The sequence below is a fragment of the Pipistrellus kuhlii genome, unplaced genomic scaffold, assembly GCF_014108245.1.
Source record: "Pipistrellus kuhlii isolate mPipKuh1 unplaced genomic scaffold, mPipKuh1.p scaffold_m20_p_3, whole genome shotgun sequence".
NCBI lineage: Eukaryota > Metazoa > Chordata > Mammalia > Chiroptera > Vespertilionidae > Pipistrellus > Pipistrellus kuhlii.
This window is the reverse complement of record NW_023425529.1, coordinates 25780866-25803549: the sequence shown is the minus strand read 5'-3', so window position 1 is coordinate 25803549 and position 22684 is coordinate 25780866. Positions and strand designations below refer to the sequence as shown.

The window sequence follows — 22684 nt, the reverse complement described above, 5'->3', positions numbered from 1 at the left end:
TCTGTAGTCTGAAAATTACATCGTTAAGTTCATATGTGTAAGCAGTTTTACTGGCAAATATGAGCCAAGTTGAGTAAACAGAATATAGTTTTAGAAATCATTAATTATAATTGTTTTGGTTGTGTACTGGTTAATCGGTTATATGTTCTTACTGAAAAATGTTTGCTTTCCAACGTGAAATATAGGAATGTCTGTAGAGAACAGACATTATATTATAGAGAAATGTAGATACCTGGCCTCTGTAAGTTCTGTTACTAAACTGCTTTAATTTGTTTAATAGGAAGATTTTTTTGGAAGGCATATATGCATAACCCATGGACACAGACAATAATGTGGTGAAGGCTTGGGGAGGGGCTTGGGGGATGGAGAGAGTCAATGGGGAAAATGGGGACATATGTAATAGTTTCAACAATACAGATAACATTTTTAAAAAATTAGAATTTTAGTATTTGGCTGGCCTCTAAATTAATGTCCATTTTAGCTTAAGTTCTCACTGTTATCTTTTATATCTGTAACAACCAACATAACAAAAATCAGAGTCTTGATATGTGATTGACAAGGGTAGAATATAAATTGATGAGAAGATAGCATATTTGATCAATACAATTGCAAGTACTTAGGAATGGAAAGGCAAAAGGAAGGGATGCCCACAAGATAAAATTACATATTTTTTTGATTATGAGATATACAGTTTTCATATTTAGCATCTTTAAGACTGACCTGCCTTTTACAGCTTCTGTTGACCAAAGGGAAGCTGAGGCATGGTTGGTGCTGCCTGAGCGAAGATGACCTTGTTCATAGCTGCTCCTGTATTGTCATCTCAATTGAGGTTTGTGCATCATTGGTTCTGTACATACTGAGTTTGATAGGCATTTAAAATATCTCCAAAAAGATGCCAAAACTAAAATAATAAATGTGTAATATGCTACTTAGAGCAGACACCCTTCCAGTCATGCTTCCGTCCTTCTAGAGAAAGCCGGGGCTATAAGGGAAGCCCGGGTCCCTGGTGTCTGCCAGCCGCCTCAGGGAAGCTGGGTCCTGGGTGCCAGAGGGAAGCTGGTGCTGGCAGCTGGGGGAAGGAAGGCCTACTCTTGCATGAATTTCTTGCATTGGGCCTCTAGTTGCGTATAAAGAAAGAGATGGAAACAGAGCAATGGGAGGCCAATTTGATTTATAAGAAAATTATTATTTCAGAGAAATGATGGAAGCATTCTGTATTTTCTTAATAAGCAACAAAATAGGAAGAAAATACCCATAAGTAGATGAAGCTGTATTAGAAATAGATACTAAAATGTGTGCAGAATAATTGTCTATAGCACATGCCAAATAATGTAAGTGAAAGCAGAAAAAGCCTATTTCTTAGAATGGATGAAGGAAATGCCAGAACAAGAGGTAAGTGCAAGATTATCCATGACACTATTGTAAAAACATTGATTCATAGTTCTATTGGCTGTTTTCTTTTCATGTGTGTGTGTTACTGGAAAATAATATATTATCTTAGATTTGATGGAATATGATTTATTTTAAATAAAAAATACCTACCAATTACTTGGAAAGAAAAATGATTAGTTAGAAAAGAACAGCCTGAGTGGTATTGCTCAGTGATTGAGCATCAACCTATGAACAAGGAGGTCACGGTTCAATTCCTGGTCAGAGCATAGGCCTGGGTTGCTGGCTCGATCCCCAATTGGGGGTGTACAGGAGGCAGCTGATCAATGATCCTCTCTCATTGATGTTTCTGTCTCTCTTTCCCTCTCCCTTTTCCTCTGAAATCAATAAAAATATATTTTAAAAAAGAGAAAAGAGCCGAAACTGGTTTGGTTCAGTGGTAGAGCGTCGGTCTGCGGACTGAAAGGTCCCGGGTTCGATTTGGGTCAAGGGCATGTACCTTGGTTGTGGGCACATCCCCAGTGGGGGGTGTGCAAGAGGCAGCTGGTCGATGTTCCTCTCTCATCGACGTTTCTAGCTCTCTATCTCTCTCCCTTCCTCTCTGTAAAAAATCAATAAAATATATATTTTAAAAAAGAGAGAGAAAAGAATGAATGTTTGTAGGAACAGAGAATGAAAACAATAAGCATTGCATAACCTTTAGGTACATAGAACTGACACATGGAGAGGCAAGTAAATGCAGGTGGTAGCATTATCCTGATTTTTTGGTGAAACGTTAGTGATAGACAAGGTAAAATTTGCCTGGTAAATGTCTTGCTTCAATCAGATATTAACTGGCAGAACTTTCTTGAACCTAGGTCTTTGGACTCCTTTTTAGGAAAGTAGTTGAAGAGAAACCAGCTAGGGGTTATGGTTGGAATCATGGCTTAGCCGTGTCTCACTGGGAGAGAAGAGAAAATTCAAGAGGCCAAGACTGAGTTTACCACTTAGAAAGGAAAGGGAAGATTTGTTGATTTAAAAATAGGTGGGGAAACTCTTGAAGAGGCAGAGTGATTTTATATTATTGCATAATCATTAATTCCATTTTATACAGTATTACATATTAATGAATTTAAATAAATACTATCTATGTTCTGATGACTCCTAAATTTGTCCTCCATCTAGTATCTATTTCCAGACTCATATATCCAACCCTCAGCTTGGCTAACCTATTTGGATACCTAATGTGAGTGTCAAACTAAAACTAATCAGAAGTCTTAATCTTCCCCCACCCCCGACTCCCTGCCTTCTTTCCCATCTCAATAAATGGCAACTCCATTTTCTAGTTGCTCAGTTCAAAAATTTTCCAGGTCTCCTTGACTTATCTCTCTTTTAAAAATATTTTATTGATTTGATTTTTTTACAGAGAGGAAAGGAGAGGGTAGAGAGTTAGAAACATCGATGAGAGAGAAACATTGATCAGCTGCCTCCTGCGCACCCCCCATTGGGGATATGCCCACAACCAGGGTACATACCCTTGACTGGAATCGAATCTATTAGCTTCAGTCCACAGGCCGACACTCTGTTCACAGAGCCAAACCAGTTAGGGCTCCTTGACTTATCTCTTTTCTCTCACACTTCACATTTGATTAGCTCCACTGCCAAATGATTATGAGCCTACTTTCAAACATTGTAACTATTTCTCATCTCCACCATCACTACCTCGGTCAAAGCCACCATAATCTTCCTCCTTCGGTGATTGCAGTTGTCTCCCAACAAAATTTTATGCTTCCACCACTTATGCAGAAACCTTGACTGTTTTAGAGGTGGGGACTGGGAGTCACTTTAGGTGAAGAATTGGACAGGAATCTTCAGTGTTATTTAGAACACACCAATTTATTATATATGGCCATTTAACCTAGGGCTGGTTATCCTGCTGCCAAAGATTATCAGTGGCTTTTGGAAAACTAATGGGAAACAGCCCCCAGTGTCTGTATTACAAAGTCCCATAGAATATAGATTCAGAAGTCTACTGCTATCCTCGCTAAGACCAGAAGCTCTTAAAAGGGTGTCTCTATTTGGGTTACACCTCATTCTCACAAATCTGTGAAACAGAAAAGCTGCATTTTTTAGAATACTTGCTAAATAATAACCTGTGGCTGATATTACTAAACAGCACAGAAGACAGAGTTTCCGTAACACTAATTCTCATTGGGTAAAAAGGTTCCCTGGTGAAAAGCACTTGTTATTTTGCGAGAGCTTTCAGTTTTATTTGTTTAAGCATTGTTCTTTTTTTTTTTTAATTTTTTAAATTGATTTCAGAGAAGAAGGGAGAGGGAGAGAGAGAAAGATTAATGATGAGAGAGAATCATTGATCGCCTGCCTCCTACATGCCCCACACAGGGGATTGAGACTACAACCCAGGCATGTTGCTCTGACCAGGAATTGAACCATGACCCCCTGGTTTGTAGGTTGATGCTCAAACCTGAGCCACACCAGCTGGGCTGCTCTTATTATTAAATGTTTGCAAATAGAGATATAATAGAAGACTGACAATGGTGATTATTAGCACGTATATTATTTGACCTCTGCTTCAATTAATACTGTTATTTCATGCTTCCCTGAAATTCTTTTCTTGAGTCACACCTCTTTGTCTTATTTATTCTTAGCTTCCTTTGCTGAATTTTTTTTTTAAATCTACCCCCATACTGTTGCTGTTCTCCAGTGTTGCCTCTCAGCTCTCTTCTTTTGTCACTATAATTGCCTTCCCTTGGGGAAAACATCTTTTAGCTTTCTCACTCAGCCATTAGCATCATCCCTGGCCTTGCTTCTTTGTGCTGCAGACAGTTATCTGTCTTCTGGCTGTCTCCATGTAGACTCCCCACAGGCACACATTTCAGTGTGTCTCCAAAGTGAATTAATGATCTTTGTCATCAAACCTTCCTTGTCCCAGGAGTCCCTATCGCAGTTATGAGCACCATCCATCAAATCACTGAGGTGGCTGGCTTTTGAGTCATCTTTGTAACTCCCCACTTTATCATCTACATCTACTTAACTACAAGCCCTATCAAAGTTACTTTCATATTATTTATTAACTTTGTATTATCTCATTATTTCCACTACTGTTGCCTTTATGGTAGTCATAAAAATCTTTTGCCAGGGCTCAAATAGTGTCCAAAAATCTTCCTTCAATTGGATTTTTTCCTCTATAATATGGATTTGTCTTCTAAAATCCAAATTAAAATTTGTCACTGGCTCCCCATTACTTTCTAACTGAGGTATCAGCTTATCATCCCACATTCTCTCATTTGCCTCAAATGCCAACATCACTCTTCACTCCTCAAGACCATGCTCACCAACACCTCTGCATACATGCAGTGCCCTTGGCCTAGAGTGTTCCCCTCAGTATCTCTTACATGACTTAGCCGTGACTCTGTCTTTTTCATCTTTTTATTCCCAGCACCTTCCAGAGTGTTTGACACAGAGTGAGTCTTCAGCAAGTAGCTGGGTTAATATATGTCATTCTGATGAAATGTTTTATTCTAACTTTTAAATTAAATCATTCATGAATACATGGACCAAAATACTTATAAGGGAAATGAAAAATAAGGAGAAAAGGAAGTTGAATGCTAAAATCTTCAAGGAATTTTTACTAACTGCAGTGAGGAGAGAGTTGAGAGTCATAATTTTGAACTAAGCCTGCTGAACAAGAATAGCATAGAAATCTCGGAAGAAGATGGGGAAAGGCTGTGACTCAACCCCATTCTACCCATGGGCAAAGAAACACAGAAGATGCCCAGGTGTGTGAACTCTTCTTAGCTTGAAGTCATTGCCCTTCCTTCATCAGTTTCTCTCTTTCTTCATTCACTTGGAAACCACCCTTCACAATACATAACATGCATGGGTAGAGAGTGACAGGTAGAGGCAGTAGCACTTTGCAGGCTAAATTGTCTGAAAGCTGGAAAATGTTCAATAAGGGAAGATGAAGATGAGAGGAAGAGCCCTAACAATAGTGTTGGTGGAGATAAAATTTTTACTTTTATCTCTGACTGGAGAAGAACTGAAGCCTACATATGACTCCCTATCAGTCAGCCAACAGGCTAGTTGGAGTGGAAGATCCTCCCTTAGTCCAACAGAAACATGAGGTAAATGTTTGCCAGACATTGGAAACCAGGCTCTGGGCTCAGCCCTTTAGTATTCTGTCTAGGTCTAAATCCAAAAAAGAAAATGTGCAACACCTAAATGATTAGTAAAGATGGATAAGAGGCTATCATTCAGCCATGTAGCCACATATTGTTTTGGATCAGTGTGTGTGTGTGTGTGTGTGTGTTTACTATTTAAGAAAAATTAAAACATATGCATTTGGGCCTAGTTGGTGTGGTTTAGTAGTTGAGCATTGACATGTGAACCAGTAGGTATGGTTTGATTCACAATCAGGGAACATGCTCAGATTGCAGGCCCAATCCCCAGTAGGGGACATGCAGGAGGCAGCCAACCAATGATTCTCTCTTATCATTGATGTTTCTGTCTCTCTCCCATTCTCTCTTCCTCTCTGAAAGCAATAACACACAGACACACACACACACACACACACACACACACACACACACACACACAGAGTATAGATCCTACAAAACATTTTTCAATATAAGAAAAAGTAACTTAAAGACTCAGAGGAAAAACGCAAATAAAAATTCTTTTCCAGAGGGAATAGAAGAAAATCTTTCAAAGCCTTCGCTTTCTGTACTTAATACAAATTGACCCACAGGGTGCCAGAAATGTTTAGAACAACAGAGAATGAGTTGAAAGTGGAGAGGCAAAGGGAGATGACTGAGAGCAGGCAGACCTACAAAGAGAGCAATACTTAAAGAGAGCAGTACATTTCTCATCAGATGCAGCAAAGAGCAGAGTTAGAGTGCAGAAAACAAACTTTGTAATATTTCAACTTTATAAATGTAGAGCAATAAAAAAGAGGTACATGACAAGAAACAAGATGGAGGAAAAATAAAGGAGAGTCCATGTATATATTACAACTTTTCTGAAAAAATTAAAAAAGAATAAAAAATAAGTAATCATCAGGCCCAATCAGGAAAGAAAGGCTTAGAAAATATCTTTCTCAAATACCCTTCTTGAATGACTTATGATATGTTCTATGAATATATGCATTATAGTTGTGTGCCAAATTACTCAAGATTAAGTAATTTGCTTTTTAAAGTCCTAATAGTAAATTTAAAAGCAATTAAATGTGTAGGGATCACAGTATGATGATTATAGAAGGGAAAAGAGGATAAAGGGGATCAATGGTGATAGAAGGAGACTTGACTTAGGGTGGTGAACATATAGTATAGTATACAGATGATGTATTACAGAACTGTACACATGAAACCTATGTAATTTTATTAACCAATGTCACCTGAATAAATTCAATTAAAATGAAATTATAAATATGTAAAAATGTAGGGAATTAACAGTAGTAAATATTTTAAACCCAGTTTGGGGGTGGAGAGTAAAGCTGTTACTTGTAGTTTGCCCACTTCTATGGTTGAAGTACATTGTCACTGTGGCCAACTTCCAGCTGCCAAAGTGAAGTCCTTGTGGAGTTGGAGAGAAATGTGCACCATCGAGTCTCACAAGCCCTCTCTTTAAGGAGCAAGCTTCGGGTAGTTCACAATTTGAGAAAAACAATTTAAAATTTTCATCTCATACTGTGTTACAAAAATCAACTGTGTACTGATTGTATTCATTCCTTAGAGTCACCATAAGAAATTACCACAAACAGCCGAAACCGGTTTGGCTCAGTGGTAGAGCGTTGGTCTGTGGACTGAAAGGTCCCAGGTTCGATTCCGGTCAAGGGCATGTACATTGGGTGCGGGCACATCCCAGTGCAAAAGGCAGCTGGTCGATGTTTCTCTCATTGATGTTTCTAGCTCTCTATCTCTCTCCCTTCCTCTCTGTAAAAAATCAATAATTTTTTTTAATATAAATTACCACAAACAGGGAGGTTTAAACTAGCAGAAATGTTAAGTCTGGAGGCTAGCCAACTGAAATCAAGGTAGAGTGGAGGGCATGCTTTCTTTGAGGTTCTAGGGACAGATCCTTATCTCTTCTTAGCTTCTGGGGGTGGCCAGCAATCCTTGGCATTCCTTGGATTAGAGACTCATCACTCCAATCCCTCTCTGCCTTCATTGTCACCTGGTGTTTCCTCTGATTGTGCCTGTCTGTTTTCTTATAAAGATGCCAGCCATTGGATGAGAGCCCACATAATCTGCTATGACCTAATTTTAATGATTTACATAAAAAAAGGCCTTAATGCATACTAGATTATATTTTGAAGTTCTGGGTAGAATGGATTTATAGAAGACACCTTCAGACCAGTATAAGGATTAACACATAATATGTAAAACACAAAAACAAAAAATAGCATCAATGTGAATTCTTATGTGTTCTAAGGATAGAACACTTTCTACTGGAAGAATTCACAAAAGGTGATGTATATATTTCACATTAAATACATTTTAAATTCATTCTTGTCAGTAATATCATCTAAATTTAAAAACTCCAACCATAATGTAGAAAAAAAGAACATCAGATATACAAAAGTAGCATATATAAATAGATAAGAAAAATATTTCAGTCTGAGGAAAAATTGGACATAGAAGTAACAAAATCATGAAGGAATAAATACAGACGGCTTACGAAATTTGTAAGTATTCAGCTATACTAATAAAGTACAGTTCCATTAAAACAACAGCAAACTATTTTTAACTAATAAGGCAGCAAAAATAAAGAGAAAAGATAACAATGGTGGTGAACATTGTCATGGGAGAATAATGGGAGAATAAATAAGTACAACCTTTCTTCTATTATAGAAAAGCAAAAGAATTGACATGTATCAAGAACCTTAAAAACGTTCCTACCTTTTGAATTTGTAATAACACATCTAAAAGTCAAACCTAAAGGAATAATCTTGAGATCAATGAAGCATAGAAATGAAAAATTGGTATTAAAGAATTAAGTATTATCTTGAACTATTAGAAACACTCTATTGTTGAGGATTTATTGCAGAGAATGTAATCCATTCTAGTTCGTTTAAGCATAAAGGGATTTGTTTAAGTGGGTTTTAGAGTTGGTGGGAGGGAGAAGAAACGCTGAGGGATCAGACATCAATTCCTAGAGCCACACAGCAGATGCTGAGGCAGTCAGTGGAGTGCAGAATCAGGCAGCCGCCTGCCGTGCTGGGAAAGCCGCAGCTCCTGCTGCTCGCTCCAGACTCACGCTCTGGCTTTGAAAACAGGCCCCTGGTCTCTCCTTATTTAATTCAGTTCAGATTTCAAGACACACAGTTACATCTCAGGCTGAAACTTCCAACACAACTGGAAGCCTCCCTGTAAAGAGTTCAGGAAGCGCAGTTAGCTTTCCAGTTTCTGGGTAGAGCACGTCACAGAGGGAGGTGGAAATGGACATTGTGTGAGCCCATCCATGCATTTGCCACACCCCAAACATCCAAAAATAGGAAATGCATTTGATGGCTTTAAACGACTTCGGAAATGCTTTTGATTTAGCTCTTTACTTAAGGAGCATGAGATGGAAGCATATGTAATGCATGATCTCAACTGTGTGAAAAATATATAGGGGACAAAACAATGGAGAGAAATGTGCCAGTGCATTAAACACTCACATGAAACTAAGGGAGATTTTCTTTCTCATAAGTATACCTTTTCTATAGTAATCTTAAATTAACTGTAGAATCCTCATTTCCCATGAAAAGAAGCAAATTTATGTTTGATAAATAAATGCAAGAATTAGTGACATAAACAGAAAATAAGCACCCATTACTATTTGTTCTGCTGTTTTAGGGTTTAAAGAAATCCAGGAAAAGCTTTTTCATTTACCTTTAAACTTGGCTTTTTCACAGTAGCCTTGAGTTGTGGCTGCTGAGATAATAGTATAGGTAGCACAGTTTAGCCATTTAGACATGCATTTAGGTTTTGTGTATATGTGTGTGTCTTAGGCAAAATATAGATAAATATATATAAATATCAATCTATAATGTTCATATGTATAACATGCAAATATATAATTTTGTATAAATATAGCTATATATAAATACATATTATATGTAAATACATAATATTTATGTTAAATTATATGACTAGTATATTAGTTAGTGTTCTCCAGGGAAACAGAATCAAAAGGAGATATACAGGTAAGTAGACAGACTGAATGACAAAACAATTGATTTGTTATAAGGAATTAATTATGGAGGATAGGAAGTCCCACCATCTACGGTCTGCAAGGGGGACCCAGGAAAGCTGGCGGGCTAGTTCCAATATAAGCCTGAAGGACTGAGAACCAAGAAAACCATGGTGTAAGTTTTAGCCCAGATCCAGAGGCCTGAGAACTGAGAGTGTAAATTATGGTCCGAAAGCAGAAGACTGATATCCTAGCTCAAGTAGGCAGGCAGAGGGAGTGAATTCTCACTTTCTCTGATGTTTTGTTCTATTCAGATACTCAAGAGATTGGACAATACATATCCACAGTGGGAGGGCCATCTTTCAATGCTAATTTCATCTGGAAACGTCCTCATAGACACACCCAGAAATACTGTTTACCCAAATATCTGGGCACCTGTGACTTAGTCAAGTTGACACTGAAAATTAACTATCATAACTACATAGAGTCTTAAGTTAATGTTAATATTAGGTCTAGTAATAATTAATGTCGTTTTCTAATACTTTTTAAAATCGAATTTATTTAAACAATACAACAAAATTTAATCAACAATATAGTTGCTGTTGTTTTCTACTACTTGTGCCCAACGCTCAGGAAGCATTTTAATCCCTCTGTTGTAAAATTCTTGTGATTTTGATGCAAAAAATTCGGTCAATGCATTTTTGAGGCATTCTTCATTATTAAATTTTTTTCCAAGAAGAAAGTTTTGCAAAGAACGAAACAAATGGTAATCGGAAGGGGCAATATCAGGAGAATATGCAGGTTGAGGGAGAACTTCCCATTCCAACTGGCACAGTTTTTCAGCAGTGATTCTTGCAGTATGCGGTCGTGCGTTATCGTGGTGAAGAATTACACCCTTCCGATTAATCAGCGCGGGTTCTTTTTCTCTTAAAGCTTGGGCTAACCTTTCCAATTGGGCACTATACACTGCACTTGTAATGGTTTGGTTAGATGGTAAAAGTTCATAATGAAGAATTCCTTTAAAATTCCACCAAACACACAACATCACTTTTTTCGCATGCAAGTCAGGTTTTGGCGTGGGCTGCGGAGCCTCATTTTTGTCCAACCATTGAGGCCGCCTTTTCAAATTAACATACAGCACCCATTGTTCATCTCTGGTAACAATTTGCTCTAAAAACGGTCGGTTTTGACGAGAGAGGAGCGAACTGCAAATTGTGACACTTTGATTACGGTTGTTGTCGGTCAACTCATGAGGAACCCATTTTCCAAACTTTTGGACTTTGCCAAGTGCACGCAATTGATTGGAAATTGTTTTTTTGTGAACAATTTAAAGTTGTCGCAAGCTCTTGTTGGGTAATTTGAGGATTTTGCACCAAAAGAGCTTGAAGAGCTTCTTGATCAAAATTGGACACACGGCCTCGACCACTCTTGTCATCTAACGAAAAATTTCCCTCGCGAAATTTCTCAAACCAACGCTGGCATTTTCTGGCGCTAACTGCATCTTGACCAAGAGCACTACAGATGTTTTTTGCAGCCTCACTTGCTTTTCTTCCTAATTGGAACTCGTAAAGCATGCAGTGCCGAATATGCTCTTCATCCGCCATCTTCTTAGCCCTAGTTTTGCAACAAAAACCAAACCAAACACAAACTTTTTCAAGCAAAACTTGTTAATTGCACTTCACACGTTCTGTAGATACCACGTGTTTGAAGGTTATGTCAATACAAGTCAACGCCAAGCAAGATTTTAAACGAATGTTTAAAAACGACATTAATTATTACTAGACCCGATATATAAAGAAACTAATTTTATTTATTAATCATAATTATAAATCAATAAGTAAAATAATTGCTTGTAAAGCAAAATGAAACCCAGAAATGCAGTATGTATATATGGTCTTTTCAAAGTTAACTGGCAATATTATATACTTTGCGTTCTCATAGAATGCTGCTTTTAATTAAAATTCCATTGCTAGTTTGGAGTGAATAATTTTTATTGTTTAGCAACTTTGACAAATTTCACTCATTGTTCAGTGTCTTTTCTCTTCCTTAGATATTAGAGACTTTCTTTTTGGAAAATTAGCAATTTTCTAATTTAAATCATTTCCTGGAATAAAACTATCTTAGTAGAGCGAACGTTATTTCCCTCCCCCCCCCCTATTATTCTTCCTTGTGAGGCAGCTTTTATTGCTAAACAGCTTTCTGGACCATGCTTTCCAACTTAGCCTATGACCAAGCATGTGACTTTCCTCAGCTATTCTGGGGGATGACTTAACTGCCCCACCATATTACAAGACACCCTTGTAAGGTGATGCCAAAAAGGTATAGACTATCATATGAAACTAAAAATAACCCAATAGATAGAAATAAACTCTTTTCCTTAATTCGTCTTCATATATTTGGCCTCCTATCCTAATCCCTAATGGTTATAGGGCATGCTGTTAAGAAGGTTCTAATATATGCACTGTTTTTCATTTGTTTGTTTTTTTACTTTTCCATTTTTGAACAGTGAGCAAAGAATGGTGTTATTAACCATATTTTAGAGAGATAGGAGAATGACTGCTGTGTATATGTAACATAAACTGTGTTACTCAAAATACTTTTTAGTATAGGCAGACAGTGATGGAAGACAGATAGAAATGGAAAAAATTGCCATGTGCCTTGCATCTAATATAGGCGTAAGTAGAGAAAATGGTTTACTTTAAAAGCTGATGTAATCTATTTGGATCACAACCTGAAATGAAAATAGATGCTCTGTTTTCAACAACTGTAATATAATTAACTCTTGGGCTCTGTTTTTACCTAGCCACAGACTCAACAGCTTTGCAGTCTCCTGAGGTTTGTTAGGGGGTGTTTGCAGTTCATGACTTGAGAGAACTGGAGGTGAAATGAAATGAATGTATGATTAGTCCTTGAAGTTGAAGAGAACAAGCGAGACACATCTCACCTCCTTCTTTGCTATTTTCTTCCCTTTGTCGTTTCCCTCTCCATCTTTGTTCAGTGCGACAGAAAATAATGGGATCAGTGATTGGGAGGGAAGGGATTTTTGTTCCTTTTCTCTCTTTGTAGCTCAGTCTCTGTGTCACACAAGCTTCTGATTGCCTGATTTTGTCTTCCCTTTTTTTTCTTCTTTTTAAATTCACATTCTCTTCCTTTTGTTCTTTTATTTTCTATTGTCGTGTTCTCTGTCTCTTTTCCTTTTCTTTTCCATCTGTCCCCACTCCTCCTTTTTCCCAGGTGATGGGATAAATTGGAGAATTAGGGCAGTGATAGTGTGATGAGCAGGTTGGGTGTCTGAAAGAGCCAAGCAGCTCAGGCGAGTCTGTCTAGGTTCTGGGAGGTAAATTAAATATGGCTGAAGGGATTTCCCAGGAGTAGGCTTGAGATGGTATCTCCAGTAGGTGATCTAGCCTGCATGTGATATTTTGGGATCCATGACATTTCCACACTTTCAGTAGAAGATACAAAAACACTGAAAGTGCCAGTGGAGAAGCAGGGGCTCAAGGTTGGGGAAAGCAGCCATGAATTACTGAGACAAGAGAGGGAGCCACTGACCGCAGCAGTGGTAGCCAACTTGGTGTCCAGAAGAACCAGAGGTACCAGCCACACAGTTCATGGACAGCAGTGCTAGACCCCAAGGACAAGACAAGATCAACCACATTAGAGACAACCTAAGGGTCGGCCATTTCTAGGAGGAGCCAGAAGGTGAGGAGGAGGAGAGATCTCCTGAGAGGGAAAACCAGCTCTGGTGGAGTTTCCATTTTAATAGATGTGCTATTTGCCCCAAAGACTGTTTTACTTAAAAGACACTGAATTGCTTTTAATTGACAAATTTAAAGGTTGTGTTTTTTGTTGTTGTTGTTGTTGTTGTTTGTGTGTGTGTGTGTGTGTGTGTGTGTGTGTGTGTGTGTGTTTTCCGTGCTATTAGCAAGAATGGGAGCACCAGAATAAGATGAAGGCACTGTAGGTAGAAAAAATGCTAGCCTTTTCAAATGGGAGTTGTGTATAAATTTCAATCCTACTACTAGGGTGTGTGTGTGTGTGTGTGTGTGTGTGTGTGTGTGTGTGTGTGTGTAAGATAAAATCAGTATGTTAATAGAGATCAATGCTGAATGGTAGAATTGGGAGATTATTGATTTATTTTTCCTTCTCTCTTTCATATTTAATATATATTTTTTGAATAACTACTATATGCCAAACAAACTTCTTTGTGCTGATCTTTATGTTTCAGTTGCTCTATATTTGTAAAAAGTACAATATTTTGCTTTTGTAAAGAGAAAATTATAATTCAGTGTTATTTAAAAATTATCCGGTTCTCTCATTGTGGTATTTGAATGAATCATATGTCACCATGTGAGTTATAAACTAGACCTTGGAGTTGACCTTCTGCTCTTGAGTATATGCTTTAGAGGTTGGTTAATTGTAAATTCAAGGTTTTCAGAAATCATTTTGTAGAACTTTTATGGAGCTTAATTCTCATGCAAACCTTCTCAATCATCATTTGAGGCTTATCATATTGTGATTATGTACAAACTGGCATTCTGACTTGATCTTCAGAAGCAGAGTACATTTGCCAGTTAGCATGATACCCTTGTACTCAAATGGTCATACCCAAAATGGGTTTAGGAGCTTCATGTGAAAGTCAAAGGCAAGTCTAGCAGTTGATTCTGTTCTTGAGGTAATGATCTCTCTGTACCAAACCAAATACAAGGGGTTTCTGTGCAGGTAGATCATGGGCACCCTGATAGGCCATGGAAGCCTGCACACACACACATGCCAACTATATCCTGCCTAGAAAGTGTTTTTTTAAATTGTTGACTTATAACTTGCATCCTTGGAGATAATGTTTATTTCTGTAGAATTCTTTAAGAATTTCTTCCTCATCACTTGTTTTTTCACAAAGGAGAGGAATGGTCATGATGATGGTGGTGGTAATGAAGATGATGGTGGTGACGTTTTAGATGAAAGCCAAAAATTATAAGACTTTTTACGTGCCAAGCACTGTTCTAAGTGCAGCAGCACACATATGAAGTCATTCAGTGCTCACAGCAACTCTGTAAGTAGGTGCTCTTAATACCTCCGAGTTTTTCAGATGAGAAAATTGGGGCATAAAGAGATGAAGTAACTTGCTGGAGTTTGTAGTTTGCTTGTGGAAGAGGCTGAACATACAGTCTTCTCAAAGTACCTTCTCTGTTATTGGAAGCCACATTTTGAGACCATCATGTACGGTATATTAGAAAATTTTGTAAGATATGTGGAAAAATCAATGGGCTTCTAATACGCAATCTTTTTTTTTAAATACAAGGTGATAGCTTTTGTCAACATTGACATAATTTTTTTAAACTTAAAGATTGAAATTCACAGATTAGAATATACCTCACTTAATTTTATTTCTCACAAGGAATTAATATATGATTTTAAAGTTTAGTATGCCTTAAGTTCATATTTAAATTTAGGAAAATAAGAATAATTGCTATTTTGAGAACCGCAAAAGTGAGAAACCATAAAAGAACACCTATCAGAAAAACAAGCATAACTTCATTTGTCCTGGAAAAAATAAAATTAAAAATCATACGTAATCCTTGGATGTTTGTCAAAAATTACCATATTCTGTTTACAAGAAAATGAACTAGTATCTAGTGAGAGATTTATATTTCAGAGTGCTATTCAGTTTCTAATTACCTATTTTCTGGTTAAAGGCAAGGAAATAGTTTGCATAAAAACCATGGAAAGAAAATGTTGCTTTTTCAAACAAGAAGGCAATCAAAAGTGTCTCATATTATCTTATTATTTCTAAAAAATCATTTTTTGTTTTTTTCCTGTGGCATATTTTGAAATGAAATGCATTTTATGAAAAATTACAACGATGTTTAGAAACTCACCCATTCCTTTATGCATTTATTCATTTCACAGTGAATGTCTTTACTGTATTAGGTATATTGTTATGCTTAGCAAACACAAAGATAAAGGACATTAGTTTTTTCTGAAGGAACTCAGTAAATGAGTCATAAAAATTAAAGAGATACTTATATTCAGTTCATACTTATCCATCTCTGAAAGGATTGTCTTAAGTTCCTATCCTCTTAGAAGCATCCCAGTTTAGTTTGGAATTCCCATCCTATAAATATTTTAAAAGTTTGCATTCTTAGGACGTATATTAACGTGAACTGTGTATGAATGGAATAGTCTGGTATGATGTGTGTGGTTTTTTTGCAGTCTGGTAAAATGTTCTCCTGTAGAAGAAATACTCCCACAGGATAAGAAGGTACAGAGGAGGAAAGATTTGTAAATCAACACAAAATTAATGTTCATTGACAGAGGAAAAGGAAGCAACAGCTGTGTAAACAAACATCTGTGCAAAGACAGAAAAATAACAGTGAGCAGCCATGAACACGGCAAATGGTCTAAAATATGAGAAAAGCGAGTAAATAATATGAGGAAATGAGTTATGCCACTGGAACTTACTGAAAGCTTTGAACAGGAAGAGTAAATTATAAGGGAAGTGTTCAAATATGAGTATTGTAGAGGAAAAATTAGAAAAGTATTTTATGTAGAAGTGAACTTTAAAAACAAAATACGCTTAAAAGATGAATTAACTTGCACGTTTGTGAATCTTTTTTTTTTTAAATATATTTTATTGATTTTTCACAGAGAGGAAGAGAGAGGGATAGAGAGTTAGAAATGTCGATGAGAGAGAATCATCAACCAGCTGCCTCTTGCACACCCCCTACTGTGGATGTGCCCGCAACCAAGGTACATGCCCTTGACCGGAATCGAACCCTGGACCTTTCAGTCCACAGGTTGACGCTCTATCCACTGAGCCAAACCGGTGCCGGCTTCGTTTGTGAATCTTTTGTAAATGTGCTTTATATGATACAAGCAACAATATAATAATATTAAAAAATTAAGGCCGGTTTGGCTCAATGAATAGAGCATCAGCTTGGGGACTGAAAGGTCCCAGGTTTGATTCTGGTCAAGGGCATGTACCTTGGTTGCGGGCATATCCCCAGTAGGGGGTGTGCAAGAGGCAGCTGATCGATGACTCTTTCTCATCGATGTTTCTAATTCTCTATCTCTCTCCCTTCCTCTCTGTACAAAATCAATAAAAATATATTATTAAAAAAAAATTAAGGCCTAGTGAATTTGGCTCAGTTGGCCTGTGGACTGAAGGGTCCTGGGTTCAATTCCAGTCAAGGGCATATGCCCGGGTTGCGGGCTTGATCCCTAGTAGGAGGTGCTCAGGGAGCAGCCGACCAATGATTCTCTCTCATCATTAATGTTTCTAGCTCTTTCTCCCTCTCCCTTCCTCTCTGAAGTCAACAAAAATATATTTTTTTAAATGTAAAAGAACAAAGTTACCACATGTTCCTAATTTATTGTGTTGAAAAGAGTAAACTCAAAACTCACAATTATTTTGCTTTGTATTTATGTGACTGCTAAGGTGCCTGACTTTTCAAAGGGAAATATTTAATATCACAAGTAACTCATAAATGTATTCACCTTCTAAAAAATGAAAGCATTCCAGGTGAAGCTAAAGTTTCCCTTGACCAATTAAGCCAAAGAACATAAATGCAAAATCCATGGACACAGACAACATGGTAATGGTCTGAGGGAAGGCAGAACCAGGGTTGGGTGGATGGGGGCAAAATGAGAAAAATAGGGACATCTGTAATAGTGTCAACAATAAAAATAAAGACAAATAAATAAATAAAGCTTCCCTTGGCCCTTTACTCCTCCCCCATACTTACTATTCTCACAGGTAGGCATTATTTTCAGCTTAATGTGAATCCTAACATTTCCCCATGTATTTACATACATATGTGTTACTATAGAAAATATTCACTAGTTATCTTTATCTGGTGTGATAATCCACTATACAAATTGCAGTAGTAATTATGGAATTTCTTTGTTTTTCATATAACATCTTGCCTTGGAAATATTTCCACTTCAATACAAATAGAGCTGTCTTATTAAAAGAACTGCTTTGTATCCAGAGTCTGGATACAACTGTCTGGATACAGCTGTTTTACTATTCCCTTCGTGATAGACTTCTAGGTTGCTTCTGATTTTCTGCATCCTTCAGCAAACATTCATACATCTTTTCTTGGTGCCCAGCGCCCTTTCTGGTGCTGTGGATTGAGCAGCAAATAAAGCAAAGTTCTCCCTGCAGACATTCAAGAAGACGCAAACAATGCACATGTACTAAAATGTCATGTAGTGATAGGGACTGCGAAGAACTGCAACAAAGGTGAGAGAGGAGGTGGGTGGCCAGAAGAGGCTTCTCTGAGGGCTTTCTGTTGAGTCCAGTCCAATGAGAAGTGAGGGAGGTTGCTCTGTAAATACCAAGGATACCAGCTGAGAAATGGAAGTGCTGGGTCAGGAGGTCTGTGGATTAAAAGTGCCAAATCACCTTTGGAACTGTCTGTGACAATTCATACTCCTATTTGAAGCACGAAAGTACCCGTTTCTCCCATTTTTTCTAATAATTATTGACATGCTTCTTAATTTTTTTTTTTTACCAATTTGATGTGTGGAAAACTGTTCCTTTGCTGTACTTTTAATTGGTATAAATTTCATGCTTGTGATTGTGCATATTTTATTTTTATTTATTTATTTTTATTTTTTTAATATATTTATTGATTTTTCACAGAAAGGGGATAGATAGTTAGAAACATCGATGAGAGAGAATCATTGATCAGCTGCCTCTTGCACACCCCCTACTGGGGATGTGCCCACAACCAAGGTACATGCCCTCAACCGGAATCAAACCGGGGACCTTTCAATCCACTGAGCCAAACCGGTTTCGGCATGGCTGTACCATTTTGCATTCCCATCAACAATGAATGATGAACCCTGGCTGGGTTTGCTCAGTGGATAGAGCATTGGCCCATGGACTGAAGGGTCCCATGTTTAATTCTAGTCAAGGACACATGTCCAGGTTATACCTCAATCCCCAGTAGGGGCGGGGTGGGGCTTCAGGAAGCAGCCAATCAATGATTCTCTCTCATCATGGTTTCTATCTCTCTCTTCCTCTCCCTACTTTTCTGAAATCAATAAAAATATATTTTAAAAATAATAATAAATGATGAGCAACAAGGGACTTATATATGAAAAAAAAAAAAAAACTGGAATGGAAACATACAGGAATGACTGGAGCATAGGATGAAGTCATGAAGAGTAACTGAGTTATGAGGCTAGAAAGATAAGCTGGACACCACTCTTACAATTCTGATTTAATTTTATAATAATTTGGTAAAGTTCAAAATCATTTCTGTTAAACTCTTGATTAGGATAACATTAAATATAACAAGTATGCCATAAATAGTTATTAAATTGCATTAAATAATTGACTTAATGTTATTTATTGAAAAATGAAGTAGATAAAAGTAATACAATACAATGTACAGTATGGTCTGGTTTTTAAACAATAGTAATAAAATTAAGAGTATAGTAAATCCAAGATGTGTGTTCCTTTTCAAAGTTAAAACTCAAGGAAGGAAGACTACCCTCTTTAAGAATAATCAGTCAGCTTTAAGACAGAGAACAGAAAATCAATTGCCTTGATTATACTGGAGCTGTCTATAATTCACCTTCGTATGTGGTCCACTACAAAAATAGGGAAAGTTCCATCTGCCAGCAGAGCCCTGTGGAATAGGAGTCATTTGGTGCAGCAATAAGGAATGAGTTGTTTAAGGAAACAAAAGGGAACAACTGGGAGAATACTAACTGCTCTGGAAGGTTGCTGGTGGAATGAGACCTAGAATGTAACTCTGAGAACAGAATGGACATTGGAAGAATTTTCTCTTATTAAGGTCCAACAGTATTTGAAAGACAGAAGGGGGTAATTCAGTACAGGTGGAGAAATTGGAAGTTTTAAGGAGGGGAAACCCACTTTGAACAAGAGTTCTTTAGAAAATGAATGTGAAATAGCTTGTTCCCTGACACAGCGGGGAAGAGGGAGCACTTCTTCCTCTTAGAATTGCAACAAGGATAATATCCTATATAATAAAAGGCTAATATGCAAATTGGCCGAACAGTGGAACAACTGGTTGCTATAATGCGCATTGACCACCAAGGGACAGATGCTCAACTCAGGAGCTACCCCCTGGTGGTCAGTGTGCTCCCACAGGGGAACACTGCTCAGCCAGAAGCTTCTGGCTGGCGAGCACAGAAATGGTGGCAGGAGCCTCCCCTGCTTCCACAGCAGCACTAAGGATGTCTGACTGATGGCTCCAGGACTGCGAGAGGGCACAGACTGGCCTGAGGGACCCCCCAAGTGCACAAATTTTGTGCACCAGACCTCTAGTTGAAGATATAAAGAAAGCAGTGTTGAGGAATAGATGCAGAGAACTAGACAAATTATGTTAATGGCTTTGATCTTCTGAATAAGTATATCCCTGGACACTTATATCACAATCACTGGGGAGTGCTGGATAAAAATTTATCTCCCTGGACAGCTCTCATCAGAAAGTGACGTCACATCTTTCCAGCTATAGTTTGAGAACCACTGTTCAAACTAAGTAGAGTACTGTCTGCAGGGTGTGTCTACATTATTGAGAAAGAATTACTGTTTAGGAGGAGAGATAGGGATGGGCAATTAAGAAGGATGAAAGATTGCCTGGGCAATATGGCTCAATGGTTGAGCATCAACCTATAAACTAGGATATCACGGTTCAATTATTGGTCAAGGCACATGCCCCAGTTGCAATGCCTTGTAGGGGTAGTGCAGGAGGCAACCAATCAACTATTCTCTCTGAGCATTGATGTTTCTATCACTCCTCTCTCTTCCTCTCTTAAATCAATAAAAAAACATTTTTAAAAAGGATGAAAAATTTAATATTTTCTAAGCAGAGCCTATTTGGAAGTTGGGAAATGGGAATTTCTGCTAGAGAAGCTAGCTCAGCTCCAAAATATGGTTCAATGGGCTTCCCTGACTTCTTCTATGGTAAAGTGATTCCACCTAAAAATGCTGTGATCTCTTCTCTATTTGTCAGAGCCCAGGAAATATTGCTAAAGCAGGCTGCCGAATCAAGGACATGAAGAAAACTCGAGCAATTTCCCTTCCTTTGGGCTTGAGAAACACACCTTTCATGGCAGGCAAGGTTAATAACACTGGTTGCTGCATAACATCCTGTGGATTTGTGTATTCATAGCTTTGGTTTCACATAATTATGATGTCAGGCCAGCCTCCTTCTGCTAGCTGTGGCTCAGTTCCTTTCTCAGATGCCGCTGCTCCTTCTGCACATAACCTGAGGGTGGCTCCCCTTCCTGTGGAAGAAAACGAAGGTTGCAAGGCCCTAGCCTACTTCATTGTCTTTCTCTCTTTGTTTTCACTTGAGCTACTCCAGCAACTTCTTAACTGGTCTTTAGTTCACCAGCCTTCTCCTTCTCCAGAACACCTTCTCAACTGCCAGAGTTACCTTTCTTGACATGGACTGACCACTAAACAAATGATGAGATATTTGTAACCCAAATAGTAAATCCTGTAAGTACTTACTGCTGTGAAGACTCCCCAAGGCCACAGAATGAAGTCCAAACAAAGGAGAGATGCACAAGTTTTTTGCCACATGCCTCATCCGTCACCACAGCCTCCATTAATTCCAGCCTTGCTTGGTACAGGAACACTGAATCCTCATCATTGTTTTAGTACCCTTGTCAGTGACCAAAGTGTCCAAAAAATTGTGTCATTAAATTTTTAATTCTCCTGACACATAGGATGCGTACCATAAATTTTAGGTGCACATAGTTGACCTTTCACTTCATATAACCCAAAATTAAAGAAAATAGGAAAGAAGTGTTCTTTGGTGCAAGCAACATGGGCAACTCTTAGCATCATTTTATAACAAGTTTTTTTTAATGTAATATTACAGTTATAAAATAGCATTGATTGATCTGAATACTTGCAGAATCATAGAATTTCAAAGTGAAGAAGCATTTTAGAAGACATTTCTTTGATTTGCAGATGTGGAATCAGTCCTGTGCTGAGGTCAGACCACACAAACAGCTTTTTCAAAATCTATTCAATAACCAAAACCTTTTCAATTCATGGGTATTAAACCATCCTTACATTCCAGGCAAATGAAATGTGGAAGAGAACAAAATGTGCAATGCACTTTAGTTAAGAGAATATCTCATTAAGGACTCTCAAACTGAGTCTAGATTGCTGAGATGGGGGAAAGCCAAGCAACATGATGAGAGATAATTGGAAGTTCAAGGATGTATGAGCAATCAAGTCCATCAGAAGAACAGCAGAGTGGGTGTTGATGAATTTCTTTTCTCCAGGGTAATTGAGCCTCTTTTTCTCTTTAATAGGTTTCAGAACCTGCTGTGGTCCAGAAAGACATTTGTGGACAACATGAAAATTTATAACCACAGCTACATCTATATGCCTGCTTTTTCTATGAAGACAGGAACAGAGCCTTCCCTCCGGGTTTATTATACACTGTCAGATGTCGGTGCCAATCAAACAGTGCTCTTTGCTAACCCAAACTTTCTGCGTAGCATTGGAAAGTTCTGGAAAAGTAGGGGAATTCATGCCAAACGCCTGTCCACCGGACTCTTTCTGGTGAGCGCAGCCCTGGGCCTCTGTGAGGAGGTGGCCATCTATGGCTTCTGGCCCTTCTCTGTGAACATGCATGAGCAGCCCATCAGCCACCACTACTATGATAACGTCTTGCCCTTTTCTGGCTTTCATGCCATGCCTGAGGAATTTCTCCAACTCTGGTACCTTCATAAAATTGGTGCACTGAGAATGCAGCTGGACCCATGTGAGGATACCTCCCTACAGCTCACTTCCTAGGGACAGTGGAAAAAAAAGAACTAATATTCACTCTGAGATAAAGCATATGCACACACACACACACACACACACGCACACACACACACACACACACACACACAAGCACGCGCGCGCGCGCACACACACACACAACTAAACAAAGCTCATTTCCATAAATCCACATGACTGGTATTTCAAAAATCTGTAACAAGTATTGGAGAGTTCCAAATGTATTATGTACCTACCCACCACACCCTGATATAACACAAATCAGCTTACTGGTTACTGCTCATAAAGCTTATACCAGCATGAGATGCAAACCTTACCCCCAAATGCTTGCCGCAATTG

At 38.1% G+C, this 22684-nt stretch overlaps 1 protein-coding gene across 5 annotated transcripts in view; it reads left to right on the top strand.

Moving 5' to 3' along the window:
- Window positions 1-22684, top strand: part of ST8SIA1 (ST8 alpha-N-acetyl-neuraminide alpha-2,8-sialyltransferase 1) — a 132521-nt gene that overhangs the window by 102906 nt on the left and 6931 nt on the right. Inside the window, exon 5 of one of the 5 annotated variants that reach the window (XM_045587834.1) lies at window positions 21871-22123. In XM_045587834.1, coding sequence (XP_045443790.1) covers window positions 21871-22123 — 253 coding nt within the window. Of the gene's footprint in view, window positions 1-21870; window positions 22410-22684 lie in introns of those variants that run through there. The other 4 variants (XM_036458403.2, XM_045587832.1, XM_045587833.1 and 1 more) reach the window with 4 other exon arrangements.